Source organism: Typopeltis vanoorti, chromosome 11 (genome assembly GCF_054136105.1).
Source record: "Typopeltis vanoorti isolate ZY-2024b chromosome 11, IOZ_Tvanoo_1.0, whole genome shotgun sequence".
NCBI lineage: Eukaryota > Metazoa > Arthropoda > Arachnida > Uropygi > Thelyphonidae > Typopeltis > Typopeltis vanoorti.
The window spans coordinates 76,181,490-76,204,607 of record NC_143559.1 but is presented as its reverse complement, the minus strand read 5'-3'; the positions used below and the strand labels follow the sequence as shown (position 1 = coordinate 76,204,607).

The 23,118-nt window shown below is 35.6% G+C and overlaps 1 protein-coding gene across 1 annotated transcript in view; it reads right to left on the bottom strand.

Annotated features, from left to right (window-relative positions):
• Positions 1-15,411, bottom strand: part of LOC150101760 (serine/threonine-protein phosphatase alpha-2 isoform) — a 118,907-nt gene extending 103,496 nt beyond the window's left edge. The window contains exon 1 of the mRNA XM_090400961.1: positions 15,183-15,411. Within this exon, the coding sequence (XP_090257087.1) occupies positions 15,183-15,237 (55 nt within the window). The 5' untranslated portion in view covers positions 15,238-15,411. The remainder of the gene's footprint in view (positions 1-15,182) is intronic.
• Between the last annotated feature and the right edge of the window lie 7,707 nt (positions 15,412-23,118).

Here is a 23,118-nt window from a genome sequence, read left to right as displayed (position 1 = left end):
TTGCAACATGAGCATAAAGCTTCATTTCCTATACAGTCATCTTGATAGATTTCCCGAGAATTTAGGTGCTGTAAGCGATGAACAAGGCGAAAGATTTCATCAAGACTTAAAAATTATGGAAGATCGGTACCAAGGAAGATGGGATTCTCACATGATGGCCGACTACTGTTGGAGTATTCAAAGGGATTGCCAAAACAGAACACACAGCAGAAATTGCTACAAACAAAAATTTATTCCCTGAAACTCATGTGCAAGTAAAATTGTTATTTTTTTATAAATATTCTTGTAATTTTTAATGAATATTGTTAAGTAGTAATGTATCTAATTATCGGCCTCTCTCGCATTCAAAGCGCCAGTACATGCCGTTGCAGGTTCTTACGCATTTATTCGTTTACTAACAAGCGAGAGCAGTGAGTGCTCTGATTCTGATCTGCGCACCGCTTTGAATAATAGGCTATATCTTCAGGAATTTTTCGAATTTCTTGATAAAAAGTTAGGAACAGATTTTTAAAAGTACATACTTTCAGAAAATAATATTAAAAAATCGATTTTTTTGATCCTCTAAATAGTACTGCCTCCTTAAAAATATCATAAACTTACAAATTAGCAAAAAGAAAATGCCATAGAGGAAAAGCCTGATGTGATAGAGAAAAATGGGTTTGATATTTGAAATCAGCGCACCCAAATTAGTAAAAAAACAAGTCTCATATAAAAGTCAGCAAAAATTGTGTTGGACAGTGTAATCATTGGGTAGGCATATTACCAAGGTGTTAGAAAATTTATACTACTATTAGTTGCTTTTTCCATGGTAAACTGGATTATGGGTGAAGATTATTAAGGGAGGGAGAGAGAGAGAGAGAAAAGAGTAACGTGTTTGGGCAAATGGAGAACACATGACCCACATATCTTAACCAGATAGAAAGTTTAAGAGTAACTGAGTCAAGAGTTTGTTTTTTCAAAATATTACATAAAAAATTGGCAGGGGGGAAGTGAGAGGGGAGCACCCATAGAGGTACCCTCCATTTGTTTATAAATTTTGTGCTTCCAAGAAAAATATCCAGAATGAATAGCAAAGAAAACAGATCAGTAATATCAGGAGGAAGAACTTTATGTGATAAGGTGTCATTTAAGGGAATACTGGTGAACAGTGAGATGATATCTTGTTAGATGTCATCTCTTTCCAGGAGGTTGACTACCATGAGCTTTCACCATGTATGGTTTTGTGCTTCTCTTTTACATTCTTCATAGGACAAAAAGGTTCAGTCCTTAATATTTCCCATCCAATATGTTCTTTGTCTTCCTCTTCTTCCTTGTATCATTCCTTCTAGAAGTATTTTTTGTAGGGATTCATGACTTAGTATGTGATCAAGATAGGTGGTTTTCTTTTCTTAATGGTTATCAACAGAGTCCTATCTTCTCCAATCATCTTTAATATTTCTAAATTAGTTTTTTTGACAGTCCATGGGACTCTAAGAATTCTTCTGAGGATCCACATCTCAAAGGCTTTTAGTTTATTTTCACAATATTTTGATATTGTCCAGGTTTCTGCTCCATATAGCAGTGTTGACCATACATAGCATTTGGACAGCCTAATTCTTGTTTCTGTGTGAATTTCCCTTGAGGTCAGAATGTTTTTCATGCTACTGAAGGTTGATCTAGCAATTTCTAATCTTCTTAATAGTTCCTTATCACACTTTCCATTCTCTGTAATTAGTTGACTCAAATATATATAACTCTCTACTTGATCTAAAGTATTTCCCCTGATCTTAATATTTATATCGGGTATTTTCTCTTTTTCTCTTGTTACCAGCATGGTTTTGGTTTTTTTGAAGTTGAAATTAAGTCCATATTTTTCACTTAGTTTCAGCGTCTCTTCTAGTAGATTTTGAAGATCTTTTTTATTTTCAGCTAGCAGTACTGTATTGTCTGCATATCTTAAGTTGTTTATATTCCTGCCTCCTATGCAGACTCCTTTAAATTCTTCTAATTGCCGGAAGATATTTTCAGTATAGAGGTTAAAAAATATAGGAGAAAGAACACGGCCTTGTCTGACACCAGGGGCGGCTCATACATAAGCACTGCGGAACTGCAGGACCCCCAATTTTTCTCGATATAAAAATATATTTATTAATTTACTTATATTTGCTTGTCATATTTAATTTTATCATCAACAATCCTATACAATTCTCTTATTTTGTATAAAAAATAATAAAAATCCATCTTATAGCACTAAGGAGGGCGAAGGACGCTAGCAGCACTGTGTTTACCACAGTGTCATATTGCTACGCACGCAAGCATATGCACATCATAGTGAGATACGAGCTATTAGCGTAATGTGGCACTGTCCGTCGCGTATAGTTCCTCTGTTGATTATATGCAGTTTGCGCCAGTAGTAGAGTGTTCGTAGTGCTTATCGTGTTTACTCCGTCTCTTTAAATATTTGGACATTACAATTAAAGACATAACATTTGTTATAGTTTTTATTTTAGAACATTATTGGGGTTATGATAATGGATTTTATTTTAAAGTAATTTTGAATTATACCAAACAGTATAATTTTATCGATAATAAGCAATATTTTTTCATGTTTAATTTTTTTTTAAATTTTTACCATAATTTTGATATTTTATCTAGACACACATACACTGTACTCACAGTGTATTATATCGGGTATTATATTTCGAAAGTTGCAGGACTTCCACGATTTCAAGCCACGATCCGCCACTGTCTGACACCCTTCTTTACTGGGAATTCCTCCGAGGTTTCTCCTGATATTTTTATTGAGGCAGTTTGCTCCCAATATGGATTTATCAGTAATATGGAATCTTTACCATCTACTCCTAATTTTCTGATGCATTTGATTAGTTGTTCATGTCGTATATTGTCAAAGGCTTTTGTGTAGTCAATAAAACATAAGTAGAGTTCTTTCTGCTTCTCCAGATATCTTTCTATAATAGTTCTAATGTTGAAGAGTCCTTCTCTAGTTCCTTTATTTTCCTGAAAACAAGACTGTGTTTCATTAATTTCCAATTTGATTTTATGTTTATTTCTTTCTATGATGATATATAACATAACTTTTGCTATCTGACTGATTATTCTGCACTCTTCATCCTTTCTTTTAGGATGACCTGCACTGTTCACATTTGATTTTCAATTTTTTAGGTATTGGTAGGAATGTCGAGTGCTTAAAATCTTTCTTTTGGCAGGTGTCCAGTTTCTCATATTTTGTTACATGTCAATCAGTGATCTTATAGCCTTATCATTTAAAGCCTTTAGATATTCTGCCATAATTCCATCCATTCCTGGAACTTTTCCTAGTTTCAATATCCTAATGGCATTTGTCACCTCCCAGGTAAGAATAGCAGGCTCCTCCAAATCTTTTTCTTGCAATGGCTTATCTATTCTATCATGATTGTAGAGTTCCTTTGAATACTCTACCCATCTATCCCTTATTTTGTCCTTATTAGGATGTTTCCACTAGTATCTTCATCTTCATTTGCACTTTTTGTCCAAAAGTTCAATTTCCTTGCATTTGTTGTTGAGCCATAGTTCTTTTGCAATCCTACATTCTTTCCTGATCTCCTTGTTTAAGTTCTTATATTCAGGACAATTTTTGTGTTTCTTTCTTTCCTCCGTTTTCAATATCTTGTCATTCATCCAGGGTTTACTCATCTTCTTCTCAAATTTGGGAATTGTTTGTTTTACTGCCTTTTTTATGCCCTCTTTAAATTTCTGCCATCTATCCTCAATCTCATCTTTAGGGTAAGGATACTTGGTAGAATCAAGAATGTTAACAGCAGTAGATTGTGCCAGTTCCTTTAAAAATTTATCTTTTATTTCTTGATTTTTAAAGGAACCAAGATCATATTTTTCTATGTTTATAGGTTTCATTGTTTTTTTTAATTTTATTGCTGCTTTAATGACCACAGGGTTGTGGTCTGATCCAATATCAGCACCTGGGTATGTTTTGGCTTGTAAGATGTTATTCCGGAATCTTTTTTTAATCATTACCTAGTCAATCTGGTTCCTACAGCTGTCTCTGGGACTTTTTCATGTCCTGGAGACATGTAAAATCTTCTAGAAGGGTGGCTAAATAAAGTATTTGTTATTACCAGATTGTTTTCTTCACAGAACTGTATTAATCTTTCTCCTCTTGGATTTCTATGTTCCAGACCCTGGTTTCCCATGCAGGAAGAGATCTTTTCTGAACCTACTTTAGCATTTAGATCGCCCATAATAATAGTTATTTCATCTGATTTAGGGCTGTTAAGTGCATTTTGAATGCCTTCATAGAAACATTCTACATTTTCATCTGGGTAATCAGAAGTAGGTGCATATATTTGGGCAATAAAAACAGTAAAAGATTCAGCTGCAATTTTTAATGTAATTATCCTGTCACTTATGGGTCAAAATCCAAGTAAGGATTGCACAATCTTACTTTTTAGTACAAATGCTACTCCATTCCTATGACTGTCTCCACATGAGTATATAATTTATTATTTTTCCACTATTAGTCCATTTGACTTCACTGATACCAGCAATGTCAATTTTCATTGCTTCAAGTTCTTGTAAAAGGTTATCTAACTTCCCAGCTTCATAAAAGGTCTTGCAAAGTTAAAGTTGCAAGCTTTAAGAGAAGCTTCTTGGTTTTCAGAGATGAAGGATCAGAAGATACCCCCTCCCTGGAGGGTTTAAGGCATCTTTGTCATATGCTATTTTCATAGTATCTGTCTTACTTTCCCGTTTCTTTCTCTTCTTCCCTGTAATGTTTCCAAGAGACAAAAGTTGCAGAGGGTCCAACCTTGCCTCTATTGCTTAAATCCGACATGGTTCTCTGTTTCATGGTTTACTACGGAAGGTTATGTGGTGAAGTTCCTGTCTCTTCCACGGTGACTGGCCACACCTCTGTTTTGTCTCAGAGTGTGTCCGGACTATATTACATAGTTTGCTGTCATGCCTTCATTACCATTATCAAATTAAATTTTGGTCATCTGCTAACCCTGTTAGCAGATGACCATTCCAGTCTTCAAGTGCAACAAGGAGGAGAGACTCTCCTTCACTACAGCATAAAATGCTGATACCCTCACTTAGTTTTGCATGCCAGTTGAGGCACGGTCCCAGGGTGTGGGTGCTGATGCACTCTACCAGTTACTTGGAGCCATAAGTGAGAGTTACATGAGCAGTGGGGACCAATTCCACCCAGCCACCAAATATTCTGATGCGAGTGCTGAGCAGACAGAGGTGCTACCCCTACTACCTATACCTTACACCCCTGGTGTAAGGTTATTATGGGTAGTAGGGTGATAGAGGTGAGATATCAAAGCTAACCAAAATATCTGTATTATTTAACATCAGATTCTCAGTAGAAGTTTTAAAATGAATAGTTTTTATATAGGAAGTGGCATGACCTGGGGGAGCAGGTAAAGAACTTGCTAACTGTTTTGCTAATTTATAGCATGGGGAATCTGTGACATCTATTATAGGTCTTGGGTTTGTGTACTTTTGGTAATCCATATCTGGAGATGAAGAGAACTGAAGGGTTTGAGTTTTTCTGAGATTTCAAGAAGAAGAAACTTTTTTGAGCAAACTTTTAAATTTTTTGATCTTAAATTTGGTGGGATCATAATCTAAAGGTCTGTAGGTGGATTTAATTTCCACAAACACTGTTCCAATAATTTAAGAATTAAACATATATCTTTAACATTAGGTGTACACTGCATGGGAAGAATTCCTTTGATTAATCAATGTTTTTGGAAAACTTGCAATGGATAACAATTAGTCAGTACTCCAACAAGTGTGAAATTCCAGCAAACATGGTTACAGCAAATATTGCTAATTCAGTCTGAACATGATTTAGTTTTTCATTAAAAAAAAATATAAAGAGAAAATAAAACAACTTCACCTATGCATCCTTCCTCCTCATGAGAACAGACTGTGTTCCTTATCATTATCTATATTGCATGACTAAGAACTATCCCTTTAAAAAATTAATGTCATAGGAATATTCTATATCTTATATTTTATCACCCTTCACATATTCAACATGCAGGTGATAAAATGGAGAAGGCTGAGAAATACTGGCTAAGTGTTGAAGAGTCACATGAATAAGAACTACCCTTGATAAATCCCACTTTCCTTTGATATTAGCATTCATAGTTAATTAGGAAGCTTTATTATGTTATTTTTCCATTATTAATTTTCATCTGTGTATTTTGTTTAAAGTGCTGAAATAAAAATAACTCAAACAATAATGTTTTAATCATTTTTAATGAAAATTCAAACAGGTGGAATGTAACCTATTTCTTTACCATAAGGAAATTCTTACCATTTTCCCCAATTCCATATTTACAGCACTTTTCTGGTAAGTGACCCAATTACAGAGCTTTTACTGCACTGATGTATATACAAGTATGGAATCTATTAGACAGACCAAAAACAAAGCATTTGCAAAGATTTATATATTCAAACTGAAAAAGAAAAAAAAAATTCTATAGTATTATAAAAAGCAGGTTAATAAGTGAAAGTATCTAAGATATACCTATGCTCCTTAGAAATTATCATCCAAACACATATACACTGCAAAACCTAGTGATCATTCCTACTTATAGATACTACAAAGACATTCAGAATTATGCTTTTATTTTGTTGGATACAACTGCAGACAGAAAGGAAACTGAATAAAATTCCAAGCTCAGTTTAACCAGGAAAGTTTGTCGAAGTGACAACAGTGAAATAAATCAAGCAATTCTTGGGTATGCAACACTAAAGCAGCAAGAACAGTAGTTAAAGGGATCCTAAATAATGTATTTAAGTAAACATACAGTTAATTAAAAAATTAAAATTAAAAATAAATCATATTTCAAAATAAATTCAAACCCTATTATATTATTCTCTCACATCAAGATGTTACCACAGTAACATCACCTACAGATAAGTCAGTCCTCCTCCAACCTATATATATATACAAAGAAGAAAAATCACCTAATTTACTATGCATTCTCTCTGATCTTTCACCAAAACAGACATCAGAAAAATCCTCCAATTAGATACATGTTTCCTGGTCCAGATAGTGTCCCTCCAATCAGAGTACTAATGTATTAGCTTGATGCTCTAGAACTAAAACCCATCCGATACTAATGTTGCAAGCTGCCTAACTCATATGGAATCTACCATATAACAAGGAAGCAAGCCTTCATCCAGACTGTCCCTAAAAAGGGATAGAAAAGTCAGCTATCATATCACTGCCCTCATTTCTATCTTTTGAAAATAATGAAGAAAGTCATTCCCAGCTGGATTCTTCACTAAGGAGGCACATCAATTCATTAGGGATCACCAATATATGGATTTTGCACTTGATCTGTAGCAGATCTCCTAGCTAACAATACTCATTTTTCATTTTATTCATTTTACAAGGATAGATATTGTTAGCTACTTTATTCAATGAATGAATATTCATTCATTAAAGTAGCTAACAATGTTGACATTGTTTTCAACATACATTGAAACCAATGCATCTTATGTCTAACATAGAGGCCTTCTTACCAAAGTACCATTCATGGTTTCCCTTCTATTCTTCAGAATTGGTTAGCAGTTTCTGATTATTAAACTGTGTGTCGTGGTGGATGGTTTACAAATTATTTCTAGCCAATGAGGGCATACCCTAGAGCTCTGTCTTTTTGACCCACTTGCCCTCTTTTAATGATCTTTTAAATGTACTGATGACAGTGAGCTCCATTTCTCAATATTCAACAAACCCTGTGGCGCTGAAATCATTGAAGCTTTTCCATAACTAATATCTTAAACAGAGATCATCTCACTATTCTTCAGTACAGTGAAAAGTAATTAGTGAATATCAATGTTACCAAAACACTATTCTTTCTCATTTCTTAGAAGAAAGATATGATTATTATCTTAATACCCCCATGGAAACAAAGACTCATCTAGGAGATCCCTTTGTCAAACACACAGCTCATCATACCCTGCCTTAAACATATTCAAATTCTCTGCAGAGTCACCACATTCTCAAGCAATTCTTTCCAATCATTCACAACTCTTGATGCAAAAAACCTGCTTGTCATTCCACTGCTCACCCTCCTTATACAGCTTCCAGGAATGACCTCTTATTCTCATCCCATCACCAAAAACCTTTCTCGTATTCAACATTCCAGAGATTCAGAAACTACCTTAGTCGATTGCCTTTGGACCCTTTCCAACATCTCTTCATCCTTTGACCAAAGAATGAAGAGATGACCAGGTGACCAAATCTGGGCACTGTAGTCCATATGTGGCCTAATCAAGGCCTTATACAATAGAACAAGAATCTCCTTACTTCTACAAGTCAGTGTCCTACACATCATTCCCAGAATTTGTTGTGTTGTCCTAACAATTTTGGCAATGTGTTCTCTAAATTTTAGATCCATAGCCACCATCACCCCAAGATCTATCATTTCCTCTGCCTCCAACAATATATTCTCACTGAGAGTAAATTCTACATCCCATCTTTGTTTTCCAAATTTTAAAACCTTACATTTTGCGACAATGAAGCATTATCCCCATTCCCATGCCCATCAAGTCTTCTTGTATGGCCAGAAGATCTGCTCTATTCCTCACAGTTCGTCCCAACTTTGCATCATCTGCAAACAACTGAATATCCTGTTTCAAATTTTTCCCGATATCATTAACATACAGGTTAAACAGCGATGGCCTAAAACAGATCCACTGAGGCACACCACTAGTGATTTCCTCTTCTGGGATATTGCTCCTCCCATGCACAATTTGCTGAGACTCATACCTATCAGCTAGCCAATCTCCAATCCAATGCACTAGTTTAATATCCAACTCCATCCACTCTAGTTTGGCTATCAACTTACCATGCAGCAATCTATCAAAAGCCTTTGCAAAATCTAAGCATACTTATGTATCTATCTCCTTTGTCCAATGAAGCCGTCACCTTACTTATTGCAATAAGTAAGTAGATTAATAAAACATGACTTCCCTTTAGCAAATTCATGCTGTCCATCAAAGATAACAACACTGCTGACAACCCAATTCTGGATCCTGGTTCTCACCAGCCTCTTATGTATCATACTTATGTATCTATCTCCTTTGTCCAATGAAGCCGTCACCTTACTTATTGCAATAAGTAAGTAGATTAATAAAACATGACTTCCCTTTAGCAAATTCATGCTGTCCATCAAAGATAACAACACTGCTGACAACCCAATTCTGGATCCTGGTTCTCACCAGCCTCTTGAACATTTTAACCACAATTGACACGCAGATAAGCATATAATTTGATGCTCGAGTTCTGTCACCTCCCTTATGAAGCAGCACAATCTTGCCTTCCTTCCACTTCTTTGGAATTTGACCCAATGTAAGACTCATACTAAACAAATATGCCGGAGCAGATGTCAAATCCCAGGCACATTCCTTCAAAATATGTAGTGATATATCATCGAGTTTGTTCAATTCTCCATATACCTCTTACTCACTTGCATTCAGTCTCTTCTCATCATCATCATCATCCGCTGCTCTCAAACTCTCTATGATGTCACTTTCACAAGAATGAAAGACTTTTATGAACTGCACATTAAATATCTCAACTATATCCTCCACAGCAGTTGATCTTATAACATTTTCTCCAATCAATAATCTTTTTTCACTGGCTACATATCAAAAGAACTCCCTAGGATTTTTATTTTACTTCATTCGCTAACTGTTGTTCATACTGCAATTTTGCTACTTTTACCAACCCAATCACCCTTCTTTGCCTGTTCTTTATAATCCTCATGGAATTGATTATTATATTATCTTTTTTATTATATTATCTCCATAATACCATTTTTCTCTGTATCGCATGCTTAATCTCTTCTTTCACCCATTTCACAGTGGGTGAAAGAAGCTACCTTTTTTTTTTTACCTTCTGACTTGGAATACATTTTAGACATTGCTTCTATTAGGTAGTTCTTGAATATCACCCAAGCAGCAATGATCTCCTTCGACCGAACTCCTCATTCCATGCTATATCTGCAAGCCACCTCTTGAGCTTCTCATAATAACCAGCCTTGTAATTCCACATATACCTTTTCCTCACAGAAGTCCTCACACTGCTGGCAACAACCCAGGTAATCACTCCATGGTTGCTCTCACCAACTGGAGGTGATTTGACACCTCATTTATAATAACATCCTCTGAAGAAATAATCAATCCAAAACCCTCATGTGCACTCTGTTACATACCATCTGAGGTAGTTGTTCCTCAAAAACTTGAGAAACTCATTTTCTTTACTGCCTAAAATCACCCATAATGATCACCCTTTTCTTATTTGCATGGCTAATTTGATTATACATTTCATGGTCACTAGCATCCACATTGCCAGATCTACAGCAACATCCAACAAAGTATTTCATTCTATTCACCTCTATCTCATACCACACTGCCTCAAAACCGCTGCGACTATTTCCCTCTTGCATCTCTACCTTGTATGGACATAACTCTTTTTCTATCATCAGTAGCACTCCACTTCCTTTTTTACCCTTTATCTCCACAAAATGCATCTTACCCATTCTTCTGTCATCAGGATGTCATCCTCATCCAACCATGTCTCAATTATTCCAACAATTTTTAGGTGAACAAACTCAATCAATGCAACCCTTTCGTTTGCCTTGTTTCTTATATTTCTAGCATTTATATCAAACATAACAGCTCATTCCTGGATCTAAAACAACTTTCATTGATACCACTTATTAGATGCGACTTCTCCATACTTTCCTCGAGCCATTACTTTTTCTCCTCATTCATCCCAGAACCTTCTTCAAATTCAACTGTTTTCCTTACATCCCAGGTCATCCCCTTTCCTTTTTCTGTCTATACATGCATTCACATCCTCTTGGAGCATCAGCCTTTCTCAAGCTGTATTCCCTTGTCCACCCTGAGTCTTCCCATTTCCCTGTTTGTCTTACACACTTGTTCTCTCATTCTTGACACTTTTGCCACTCACTTCATTCATGTGCACCACTATGCATGAACGAAGAAGTGGGTGACAAAAGTGATCAGATTACTTACTTGATCAGATTCATTCTCTGCACTCATTACTCTTCCTTCCAGCAATACCATTAAATTGCATAAGATGGATATCAGTCCATCTTATACAATTTAATTCATCCTTCAAACTCATTAACAAACTGCACTTTTTTCCCTTCACACATTTCCGCTAATATATCATTCACAATCTTTGCTCTGCCTTATCTTATCACTGTCATACCCGGGCAACAAACCGACTACATTTCCTATCACACTATTATCTTTTATCCTTCTCAACAACTTACTGATATACAATCTTATGTTTTCCTTGTTCCTAGTCAAGTCAATTATCCCTATTACACTACCAACTCTTTTGCTCACTTACTCCTCATATCTAATACCTCAATCACTCTATTCATTTCACCTACAAGAAAACAAACCTTGTGCATCTTCTCGTTTACCACACCTCTAATAATTGAATCCTCATACAGAATATGCCACTCATGGGTCTTTCGTTACATCATTCATTTTTGTTTTCTTCACTGTTCCATACATATCTACAATTCTCTTCATTTTACTCTGCATCTGTCTCATCTTCACCAACTCAGCTTTCAAATCTTGCATCATTTTTTTGCTATCATTCACTCTCTCTATTTTATCGCCAGTCACACATGCTTGTCACTTACTTACATATAATAGGTGACAGATACATTGACAAGAGAAGTGCATACACAGTGGCATATTTAGATTTTGCAAAGGCCAAGGATAGAATGTCACATGACCAGTTGGTTACTAAATTGTAATAGATGAAGTTAGATAACATTTTAATGCGTTGGATAGGAAATGGCTATAAGGTATCAACAAATGGTGTATGAGAGAGCAGTGGAAGTCACTATTGGTGTGCTGCAGGGGTGGTGGTCTATGGTGGAATCATTACTACTTAACCTGTATGTTAATGTATTCTATATTTAATACCCATAAATAATTTTACCAGCTTCCTAATGACTGTTCCGCTAGTTTCAGATTTCAAATTTCTCATCCTTTACTACAATCAGACTTATCTTAAATTCCATGAATGTGTTGTTTTGAATGTCATGACTCAGTTAATTACAAAATAACAATTTCAACTGCATTTAGAAGTAATTGTATGTAGAAGAAATTTTTTTATTCACAAAATGAAGAAGATATGAAAATTATAAGATCATTTCAAAAGTTCTGCACACTGCTGTACCCCTGTTGTAAAACTAAACATTTACTTAGCAGAACACATTTACAGACCTCCAATATAAGTGAAACATGTGACTTTGCATGTCAAGCTAAATGCTAATATCCAACCTGAGTAAGATTCTTTCTCCATTTTGAAAGTCTTATTGACAACAGAAAAGAAGAGAATAGCACCAGAAATATAAAATGAGCACGCTATGTTTTCAGTCTGATGACAGTGAAAATGATTACATCATCTTGCTGGTCATACATGACTTTTGAAATCACCCCTGCAAACATGATCTTGAAACTGCTGTCAAATTTCAAGGAGCTGAATAGAAAATGTCAAATTTATTGTACACCCACACTTTGTAGAGCTGACCTTGGCTCTGTGCCAAGAATAATCAATTCATGCTGAAGGGAAGAAAGAAATAAAGGATGTGCAAATTAGCCACCAACATGTGAAGTCATGTGCTTTATACATAAATTTTCCAACTGTTGTACAAGCAAAATAGTTACCACTTTAAGAACTAGAATTTTCATAAAAGAAAAGCTAATTTTCCAACGTACAATAATAAACATTCATCCCATGAAATGCATTGATTACTCTAATATCGAAATGGATTCTCCTTCTTTTGCCATGCTCAGAAGTGTCAAAGGGTCTCACATCTGTGAGCATACAGTACCTGGATAAATTAAAAATCCACCTATTAACAAATATACTATGTACTGTTTATGTCAAATAGCATAAAGGTGGGAGACCACTGCTCTGCTTACAGGAGGCATGAAGTGGTTTGAAAAGCTACATGTTTAGTCTCTAGGACAGGATTTCTGGACTATATAAAAAATAAAAACAAAGAAAAAAATATACAAAAATTGATAAAAACAGAAATAAAATCCTTAGCCCACCCCAGTACAAATGTAACTATAGGTTTGAAAATAACCTTTCATGAATGGGGCACAGAAAAAAAAAAATGTTAATTAAAAAATTACTGAACTTGAAAATTGCTATGTATATAAAGTTTTTATTTAAAAAAAATGCTTAATATTTTGCTAGGATTGCCAACACATTGTAATTTATATAATCACAATAAATACTGTCATTGCTCTCATTTAATCGAATAAAGTATGCTGCTGGCCTTTAATAGCTTGAACCATAACAAAGTGCTTCTCAGTAAGGTTCAATATGCCATTGTAGATAACCCAAAGACATATTATCATAAAAGCTGCTAGTTGATGATATATTATTTTGTTAAAGGGATAAAAGCCATTTGGCTTTTCATTTTAATTATATTATTTTGTTGTAACAATTCGAGTTTGCATTCATGGTTTTCCATTTACTGGAAAAATATCATTTCTCTCTAATTACTTGCTTATGGCACCAATGTGGTATACATTTTTTGGGACCTCTCAAGTACATATGTGTGTAGTGACACATCCAGAGGGCAGGGGCCAATGGGCCCTGCTTCCCCCCCCCCTCCAAAGAAAAAGGAAAAAAAAAACACTACAAAAATTTCCAAAAAGCTTTTCCTAATTAAAATTCATTTTGTTATTCATGTTGTATCTTCTTTTTCTATACTACTTATGAATTACCGATCATTGCAGATGCGTAGGGTGTATTCTCAAATCGCCTACTCAACTCTCCCCCCCCACTGCAAGATTAAATCCTGAGTGCACTGCTGGTTTGGCTGACATATAGTAAACCTTGTCATCCCAACTTCAGAATCCACAAGGATAGATTACTGCATATGCTTAAGCAGAAAGAGAATGCCTTACAAACAGGCATAGTACAATAATTTTTTTTTTTTAAATTTATGTTACTCTACAGTTTTCATGAAAAAATATATGCAAACATAATTCTTAAATACATAAAAACTTAAAAATTTTATAAATAGTAAGTGATTTCTAGCCTCAAAAACATGCATTTGGGGATTTCCACAACACACACACACAAAAAAAAAAAAACATATGGAATATAATCTAATATTTACATTTGATTTGTTTATATTGATTTACATATAGCAGGTGAAGATACAAAAAACTGTACTAAGCAACTTCAGGCATGACCATGAAAAAAAATCCTTTTTTTTCCCCCTAGAGGTCCATAATAACAGTGTTTCAGTTTATAAATAATGAAATAAATAAATTCAATCAAAATGTATTTATTTTATACACATTAATAAAATAAGTAACAGCATGTCTTCAGTGATTGAATGGGTCCAGGTCTGGCTGGGATGGATGTTCATGTTTGCAAAAGTCTTGTTAGCAGACGACAGTGAAAATTGTCTGCTATGCATTTGATGTTAAGCAGCTGAAAAATGTACATATGTGATCAATGGACTAGGTTTCCAGGTTATCTAATCCTTAGCCGATTCATGACATTAATGATACCATAGAATGAACATTTTATGGATGGGACTGATATTAAATAAGCAATTTTTCTTATCTAATATAATTTTCTATGGAATGAATAAATTCTCCCTGCTCCCCAAAGCATTAAGATTTCAGTTAAATCCCTTAAGATGTTTCGAGACAGACCTTTTTTTTTTTCTTTTTTTTCTTTTTTTTTTTTGAAGTTCCCTCCAGGTATGAGTGGTTTCACTGATTCTGCAAAATTCTGTGCATATCACAACTTAGCAATAATAATTGGGGTATATGAAAAGATTAGTCTGTCAGGGATTCTATGAATCCAAAAAGAATTGAGTTATAAAATTATTTTATATTCTTTGACATAAAAAGTAAATAAATAAAAAAACATTGGAAAAAAGCAATGTCAAGCAAACTAAAAAAAAATAAAAATGTTAATTACATCAAAATCGTGCTAAGGAAAAACTACACATCAACGTAACTCATATAGCTACGACCACATAAAGATAATTAACTGTTTTGCATCTAAAAGTACAGTACATATATATACATATATACATATACAACTTATCACCGAACACTGCACCCACCATCCAGTAACCGGCTTATTATGCTGTCAACATTTGTCTGATCGTCATCGGCCATCAAATAAATACCAAACCAATAAATTTTGCTTCTGTGATTTGACTTCAAAATACTGCCAAGCTTAAAATCAAACGTATAAAGTATTCAAAGAGTAAGAAAGTTCACAAAGGTAAAGTATTTTGTTTCGGGAAGCGTAACCAATAACCATGGCTCACCACCTTGCGTCAGCGTAGAATAAATAACTATGGATTTAATTACCCATTGGAACCAGTTCCAATATACAATGTATATATACACACACACACACACAGTGGAACTGGACAACTGGCGGGGTGATTTCTTGATAATTAAATAAATAATAATAATAGCAATGTTTTAATCCAAACATAATTTCAAGTTCATAAATGTGTCTTGAGAAGCAAATAATTATAAAGATTTTCCCCAATAAATATAATACGCCATAATTTAGTGGAAATTAAGTAGATGAGTACAGATATAAAGCAAGAGGTGCAAAACATTCAGGAGGGAATATAAATAAAAAGGTGATCAGCATACCCATGAGACGTACAAAGGGCAAGCAAGTTCGGTAAGAAAGACCAAATCAGATTATGAGAGAAAATTAGCTAAGAAGGCTAAAGTAAAATCAAAGCATTTTTCGTTATGTAGCAAGTAAGAGGAAAGATGACTATGGTAGGATGACTTTAAACGATGCTCATCATAGGAAGGTGACAGAGGCAAAAGAAATAGTTGAGCTGCTGAGTAATCATCCAGGTGGAGATTTTACAGTTGCTGATGACAGAGACGAATATCAAAATTGAGGTAGATGAAGTAGGTGTTCAGCATATTGGAAAATATGAATGTGAACACAGCAGTGGGACTGGATGGCATGTCAGCCCATATACTGTATGAATATGCAAGAAAATGACCATTGCCTCAGATGAAGTTGTTTACTCTAAGTCTCAGCTCTGGCAGGATTCCAGGGCGGTCGAAAGAGAGTAAGATAGTTCCATTGCATAAAGGTGGCTCTAAGACAGCCGTAGCAAACTCCAGACCAATTAATATATCAGGAGTGGTTGTTAAAGTAATTAAAAAGTTCGTTAAAGGTAAATCCAACATTGGGTGGATAGTAGGTGACACAGCATTGTAAAAGGTAGGTCCTGACTTATTCACATTTTATAAAAAAAAAAAAGTGACAGCAAAATTAGATAAAGGAAACGGTTACACCATGATAATGCTGGACTTTGTAAAGACATTTGAAAGAGCAAATGGGAATGGATATGAAGCTAGTAGCATAGATGGGAGTGGGAAAGAGAGACAGTTACCAGAGAATAATATAATATCGAGTGGAATCTAGGAGAATGAGGGTGACTAGTGGAGTACCTCAGGGTTCTGTACTAGGGCCACTACTCTTTAATTTGTATATCAGTGATACTGGTAATGATTTAAGAGGAAATGTTCAGTTGTTTCTTGATGATACAAAACTAGGGAGAGCAATAGTAGATAAAGGTGATGTAGATATTTTTTAGGATGATTTAAATAAATTGGCATTGTAAGCAAAGGATAATGATTGTCAATTTCATGTTGCAAAATGTAAAGTTATGCACTTCAGATTGAAAAGAGTACATATAGTGTATCATATTAATGGTACTGGATTGTAAAAAATTGATAAAGCTGGAAACTTTAGAATAATGGTAGACAGAGAATTGAAGTTCAGAGGGCATATTAGACAAGTTCATAAATCGGTCAAAGGATTACTTGGATGTTGAAAAACACGCTAACAAGTAAATATAGGAAGGTTATTCTCCCTCTTTATGAGGCTATGATTCGGCCGCATCTTGACTACTCTGCACAGATTTGGTACCTAGTTTCTTAGGGATCAGGAGGTGGTGGAGACGATTCAAGACTGACTAAGATGTTGACAGGGCTGTGGAAAGCTCCCTATGAGGATAGATTGAAGGTTTGTGGGTTACAAAGTTTAGTTGATAATTGGAAAAGAGAAGACATGATAGAAACATTTAAGATATTAAAGGGGATTTACAAAAATTGATGAAAAGGAAATTTTTAATTTATGAAAATATAGCTCAGTGGAAGTAGTGTTTGCACTCCTCAGAGCTAAACTGCCCGCTCAATTCTAATCGCCGACTGGAGGAACCTTTTCTAAGCTTTTTTCGACAGGTTCTGAGTTAGTCGATCTCTGGCAGCAAGCAGGTTTTTCTGCCAGAAACTCGGGTTTTTCGTCACGTAAACTCAATAAAATCGACGGTAGAATCCACACTATTTCAGAAATTAAAACATTGCGTTAGGGTTAGTGACCAGGAGATGGGGGTAATTGTTAGCTGTCACCTAACTGCATGCTGCTTAAATTAGTGATACCTTTGGTCAGCTATCGCTGATTGACTACTAGTGGAGATTGAACTGCCTACTCATATTGGAAATCACACAAATAACGAAAAACATAGCGTCAAATACACGATAAACATAATATATTGACATCCAGATAAAAATCCACTGAGCTTTATGCACGAATTAGAAGCATGGCTATGCAGCATTGAACCACGTACAACATATCGTCTCATTCTAATAGGAGACATTAATATAAATACTCTTGACAAACCCTTCTGCAACTACTAACATATACTACTTGATATACTAAATCAATAATTAATACCAAAATCGGCGATCGCTACTTTCTCTCAGCTTCGTTTCTTATCCCCCCGTCCTCCTCCCCCAACGACGTAAAACACTACAAAATTCCATCACATTAAAGAGCATCGTCGACAATCATATAAAAAATACAGACTAGAATTACCTACTCAAAATAAATGATCCTGTAATTTTATATGAGAGCTTCCAACTAATGTTCACTGAAATATACAAAGTCTGCACAAACAAGGCAATAAAGAGGCGATAACCCATGGATAATTGGCGATATTCTAAACAGTATTACTGTAAAATAAAATGTATGGAAAAGATCAGGGCCGTCGCCAGATTGGATCGCTCCCTGAGGCAAACAATTAAATATCTCCCCTGATGGATTACAAGACAAAAATATAAGAAAATCTCCAATTGCTACTTTGTTTTTACAAGAGAAACATTAATGTAAAACGATTACATAATAATATTAATTAAATGTTTGTTTTAGGGGATATTGCACAATAAAACTGTTTATAAGCTATTATAATACAGCTATATTGCCTGCTTCATATGTTTATAAGTGTTTATAAGCTCTTCTAAATTTAAATTATAAGCTATGTCCGCCTCTATCGATATAGTTGCTAGACCACCCAATCTTTCTTGGTTCATTGCTGTTCGCAAAGAATTTTTAATCAGTTTAAGCTTGGAAAAACTTCTTTCCGCACTTGCTACGCTAACAGGAATTGTTAGCGTAGCAACGGCTTCTACCACAATATGGCTGAACGAGTGCCCTTATTAAACCGCACTGTGAGGCAGGCTGCCTTCATGCTACACCCTGTCGACGGTACTGGAAAAGACTAAAAAAGTCACCTAGTAACACTCATTTACAAACATTATACAAAATCAACAACAAAAATTTGTAGGGGAAAAAAGACATTACTACTACTTTCAAAAATTTACGGAATGTAATGACAATATGAAGCAAACATGAGCTACACTTAACGAATTGCTAACTCGATAAAAGAAATCTTCAACACAATATTTTAACGCAAAAACTTCGGTCAAGATATGAACCAAGGGAACTAGCAGACTCATCAGTGGCAGACGGTGAAATTTTAAGCGGGGGTGCTGCCTATACAAAATAAAAAAAAATAATTATGATTTTTTCCTAATCAGTAACCAATTTATTAATAAATAAATCTACGGATTTATTTCACCGGCCGCCACTGAGACTCATTCAACCACGCTTTCACAAACAACATCACAGAACTCAAAAAGATTATCTATCAACAACCAACAAAAAATTACCAACACAAAAGTCAACAGCAAACCATGTATTTTACACCGGTAAAAAAAAAAAAAAGAAAGAAACTGAAGGAAGCGCTCTTACAGCTAAAACAACCAAAGACCACTCGAGCAACAGACAAAATGAGACTCACAGACCTTTTAATACACTCGTAAACATATTATTCGATACTGGTATCAATCCACAATAACTAAAGATTGGAATCATTACCAATTTTCAAACATGGCAAAAGAAATAATACACAGAACTAGAGACCAATAGTTAACCTACAATTCATCTCCAAAATTCTTGAAACGCTAGACTACAGAACTAATTACAAAAGTACAACATTATGTCACAAAACTAATACGGCTTTCAGAAAGTAAGAAGCACCATCACCTTATTGGAAGATATCGCAAACGCCATAAACAAATTCCACGATAAAAATAAGTATGCTGTCCCAATACTTCTATATTAACCAAAGATTTTGATACACTAGCATATGACATACTGTATATGACATACTACATAGTCGGAATAAGAACACTGCATACCTGGTCCAGGAATTATCTGAAGGGAACACAAGTAACAAAAATAGGCACACATTACAGCCGGGGTATACATATTAAACACGGTATCCCACAAGACGCAATATTATTATCTACTCTGTTCAACATATACATTAACGACGTTCACAACCTGGCCACACGAAGTCAAATATATTAATACGCAGAAGACACCGTGCTACTAGCAGTCCGCACAGATATCAAACACGTTTGATAAACACCGGCCATTACGGATCAAATTCGCATCCTCATACGCTCATACTGTATCATATATTGTAATGGTATTACAATTTTAATACGCACTTCGCATCCATGATAACCTTGACGTCCATAGACGTCTTGGCCGGTAGCATTAAAATGACGATGATCACATTTCTCATAAAAATGGCGAAAATCGAGTTTCGTGCAGTGATAAAATACTTTTATTTGAAGAAGTGGACGGCCGCGCAGATCAAAGCCGAGTTAGATGCAGTTCATGGGGACTCCTCATCAGCATTAAAGAATATACAAGAGAATTAACATTCATGGTATCATTATGGAAGACCTCCGAATGAAAGTGCGGGAGATTGCTGAGATTGCAGGCATCTCAGTTGAACGGGTGTATAATATCTTGCACGAAAAATTGCACTTGAAAAAGCTGTGTGAACGATGGGTGCCACGATTGTTGACTGTCGATCAAAAACGCATGCGAAAAGACATTTCAACCAGTGTTTGGCAATGTTTAATCGCAATTCGCGGGATTTTTTGCGCCGATTTGTGACTGTAGAAGAAACTTGGATCCACTACCACTACACACACCTGAGTCCAAGCAAGAGTCAAAACAGTAGGCAATGCCCCGTGAAAGAGCACTGAAAAAAAGCGAAGACCGTTTTGTCAGCTGGGAAGGTGATGGCCACTGTTTTTCGGGATTCCGAAGGAATTATCATGATAGCCTATTTGGAAAAGGGTGGGACAATAACAGGAGTCTATTATGCGTCATTGTTGAACCGTTTAAAAGAAGAACTGAAGAAAAAATAGCCAAGATTGGCGCACCAAAAAGCGCTTTCGTTAAGACAATGCACCGTCTCACACATCGGCCGTCGCAATGGCAAAATTGCACAAATTGAGGTTCGAATTGGTTTCACATCCACCATATTCTCCGGTAGTCCCGTGCGACACTTAGCCCCCTGTGACTTTTTCTTCTTCCCAAATTTAAAAATTTGGCTCGGTGGGAAAAAATTTTCTTCGAACGAGGATGTAATCAAGGCCGTCAATGACTACTTTGCACAATTTGACAAATTCTACTTTTTAGAGGGGATGAAAAAATTAGAAACTCGCTGGACCAAATATATAGACCTCAATGGAGACTATGTTGAGAAATAAAGGTGATTTTTTCCAAAAAAAAATGTGTTTATTATTATTATTCCTGATACCTCCAAGGAGTCCGAAGACTCATCGTGGGAGGACATCTACAACTGTCTCTGCACCTAACCTCTACTACGAATCATCTCTATCAACGCCATCTGCCGCCCACCTCCAACACCACCACAACTAGTAATTTTTGTCTGTAAATTGCGTGTGTTCTGAAGGGCCGATTTGTATGTATGCGGGATGAAAAACCCGAGTTTCCGGGAGAAAAACCCTGCTACCTCCGTATGAGATCAGCTAACTCACCTTCGATTGAAATCGACCAGATAAAGATTCCTCCCGTCGCGACGAGAATCGAACTTAGGCCAATTCCAATCGAAGGGCGCAATGTACTGTCGTTCTTCCAATTGCGCTACGGAGGCAATCTAAACTTATTTTTTTACTTATTTTTAACTTATTTTTTTACCAAACTCTTCAAACAACCCTCGTACATAATCTGAGGATGATGCCCTCCGCACCACTATCGCTACAGTCACATACATCTTAACAACAAAAAATAATTTCCAATGTCCCGAATTCACACCCGTAACACATGCAGTACCTTGGCCTTTAAGTAGATTGCCACCTTAAATGGACAAAAACATGTAGAATCCCATCTAACATTAAAAAAAAAAAAACCTCATATATCACGGTATTTGCAAATCACTAATCAGCTATAACAGTCTATGCGAACACACCAAACAGCCATCTAACGAAATTAGAAACATTACTTAGGGAAATTGTTTCAACATTGATTTGGAGGCCTCATATACAACAGCAAATAACCGAATCGCTTATAGCGATACACAAGAATCATGAGCATTAAAAATCTGAAACACTACATAATGTTACTAAGGAATTACTTCAACACCTATCGTAACAACAGAGACACGTATTGCATAACACGACCTAGGGATGTAAAGAGTTGTAAACAACAGTACCAGCTTAGTAGGATAAAGTGGGTAGGGATACATGTGACTCAGCCTTTGATGACATCAATGACTCACTAATGCTCTTCTGGAAGAGTGAAAGGAATTACCACAGCAACGTATTAAAACTTAGAGGAACGTTTTCCCAGAAGATTAAAGACTGTGAATCAGCAAAGTGTGGACCAACTCCATATTAATGGCTTCATTTTAGAGTGAGAGCTGGGATGAGCAGGCATCTGGATATTTTTGATCAGATAGTGTATTTAATAATTATCAGAGTTACGTATTTGTTTTGATTACCAGTTTCGCACCTGTCTTTCTATCAAAGACAGAAAATTACCAAGCATAGCTGAGATATTATTGTTTATGTGAAACATAACATCCGTACTATTTCACATAGCGTTATTTTCGAATTTGCTCTGACAAGAAACAGAACAAATTTTGTCGTTTGTTATTAAAGATGCATAGTAAAAGAAAAGTTTTCTATTATTCTGTTTTCTATTATTTTGATCTGTTTTATTTTGTTTTACTTGCAGCAACGCCGTACCGATGCAAGCATTTGAAACCAAATCTGACTGAACTGGTTGGTTATTCGTTATTCCCATAGCCTCCTATATCTGTATCTTTGAAAAAACCCAAGATTCCTGAAGGGAAACCCTGTTCAATGTACGAAACTGGATAACTCATCTTCTTTTGAAAAGTTGTGATAAAGGTTCTTCGCGTCCTAGACGGGATTTGAACACAGTCTTACAATCAAAGGATTTCTTCGAAACCTACTGGGGTAAGGATGATATTTTGATTTATTAATGTATGAAAATAAAGCTGAACGGTATTTGACACTTAAGTGTCATGGATTCCTAGCTGTAGAATATAAAGTGCCAGTAGTCTGTGATTTGAGACCCCTTTATTGCATCTCATTCCCATTCTTCTACTTCTCTTCCATCCTTAAGAACAGAGGCGTAGCTAGGGAGGGGCGAAGGGTCGGTCTGCCCCTGGCAGCACTGTGAACCTTTTTGAACTTTTGCAGTTAATTCTAAAATACAGTCTGGAGAACTCATTACCAAATATTGTAATACTACTGCGAATTTTCTTCACAATTGCTGTAAGTGTTGCTAGTTGTGAGAGGAGTTTTCTAAATAAA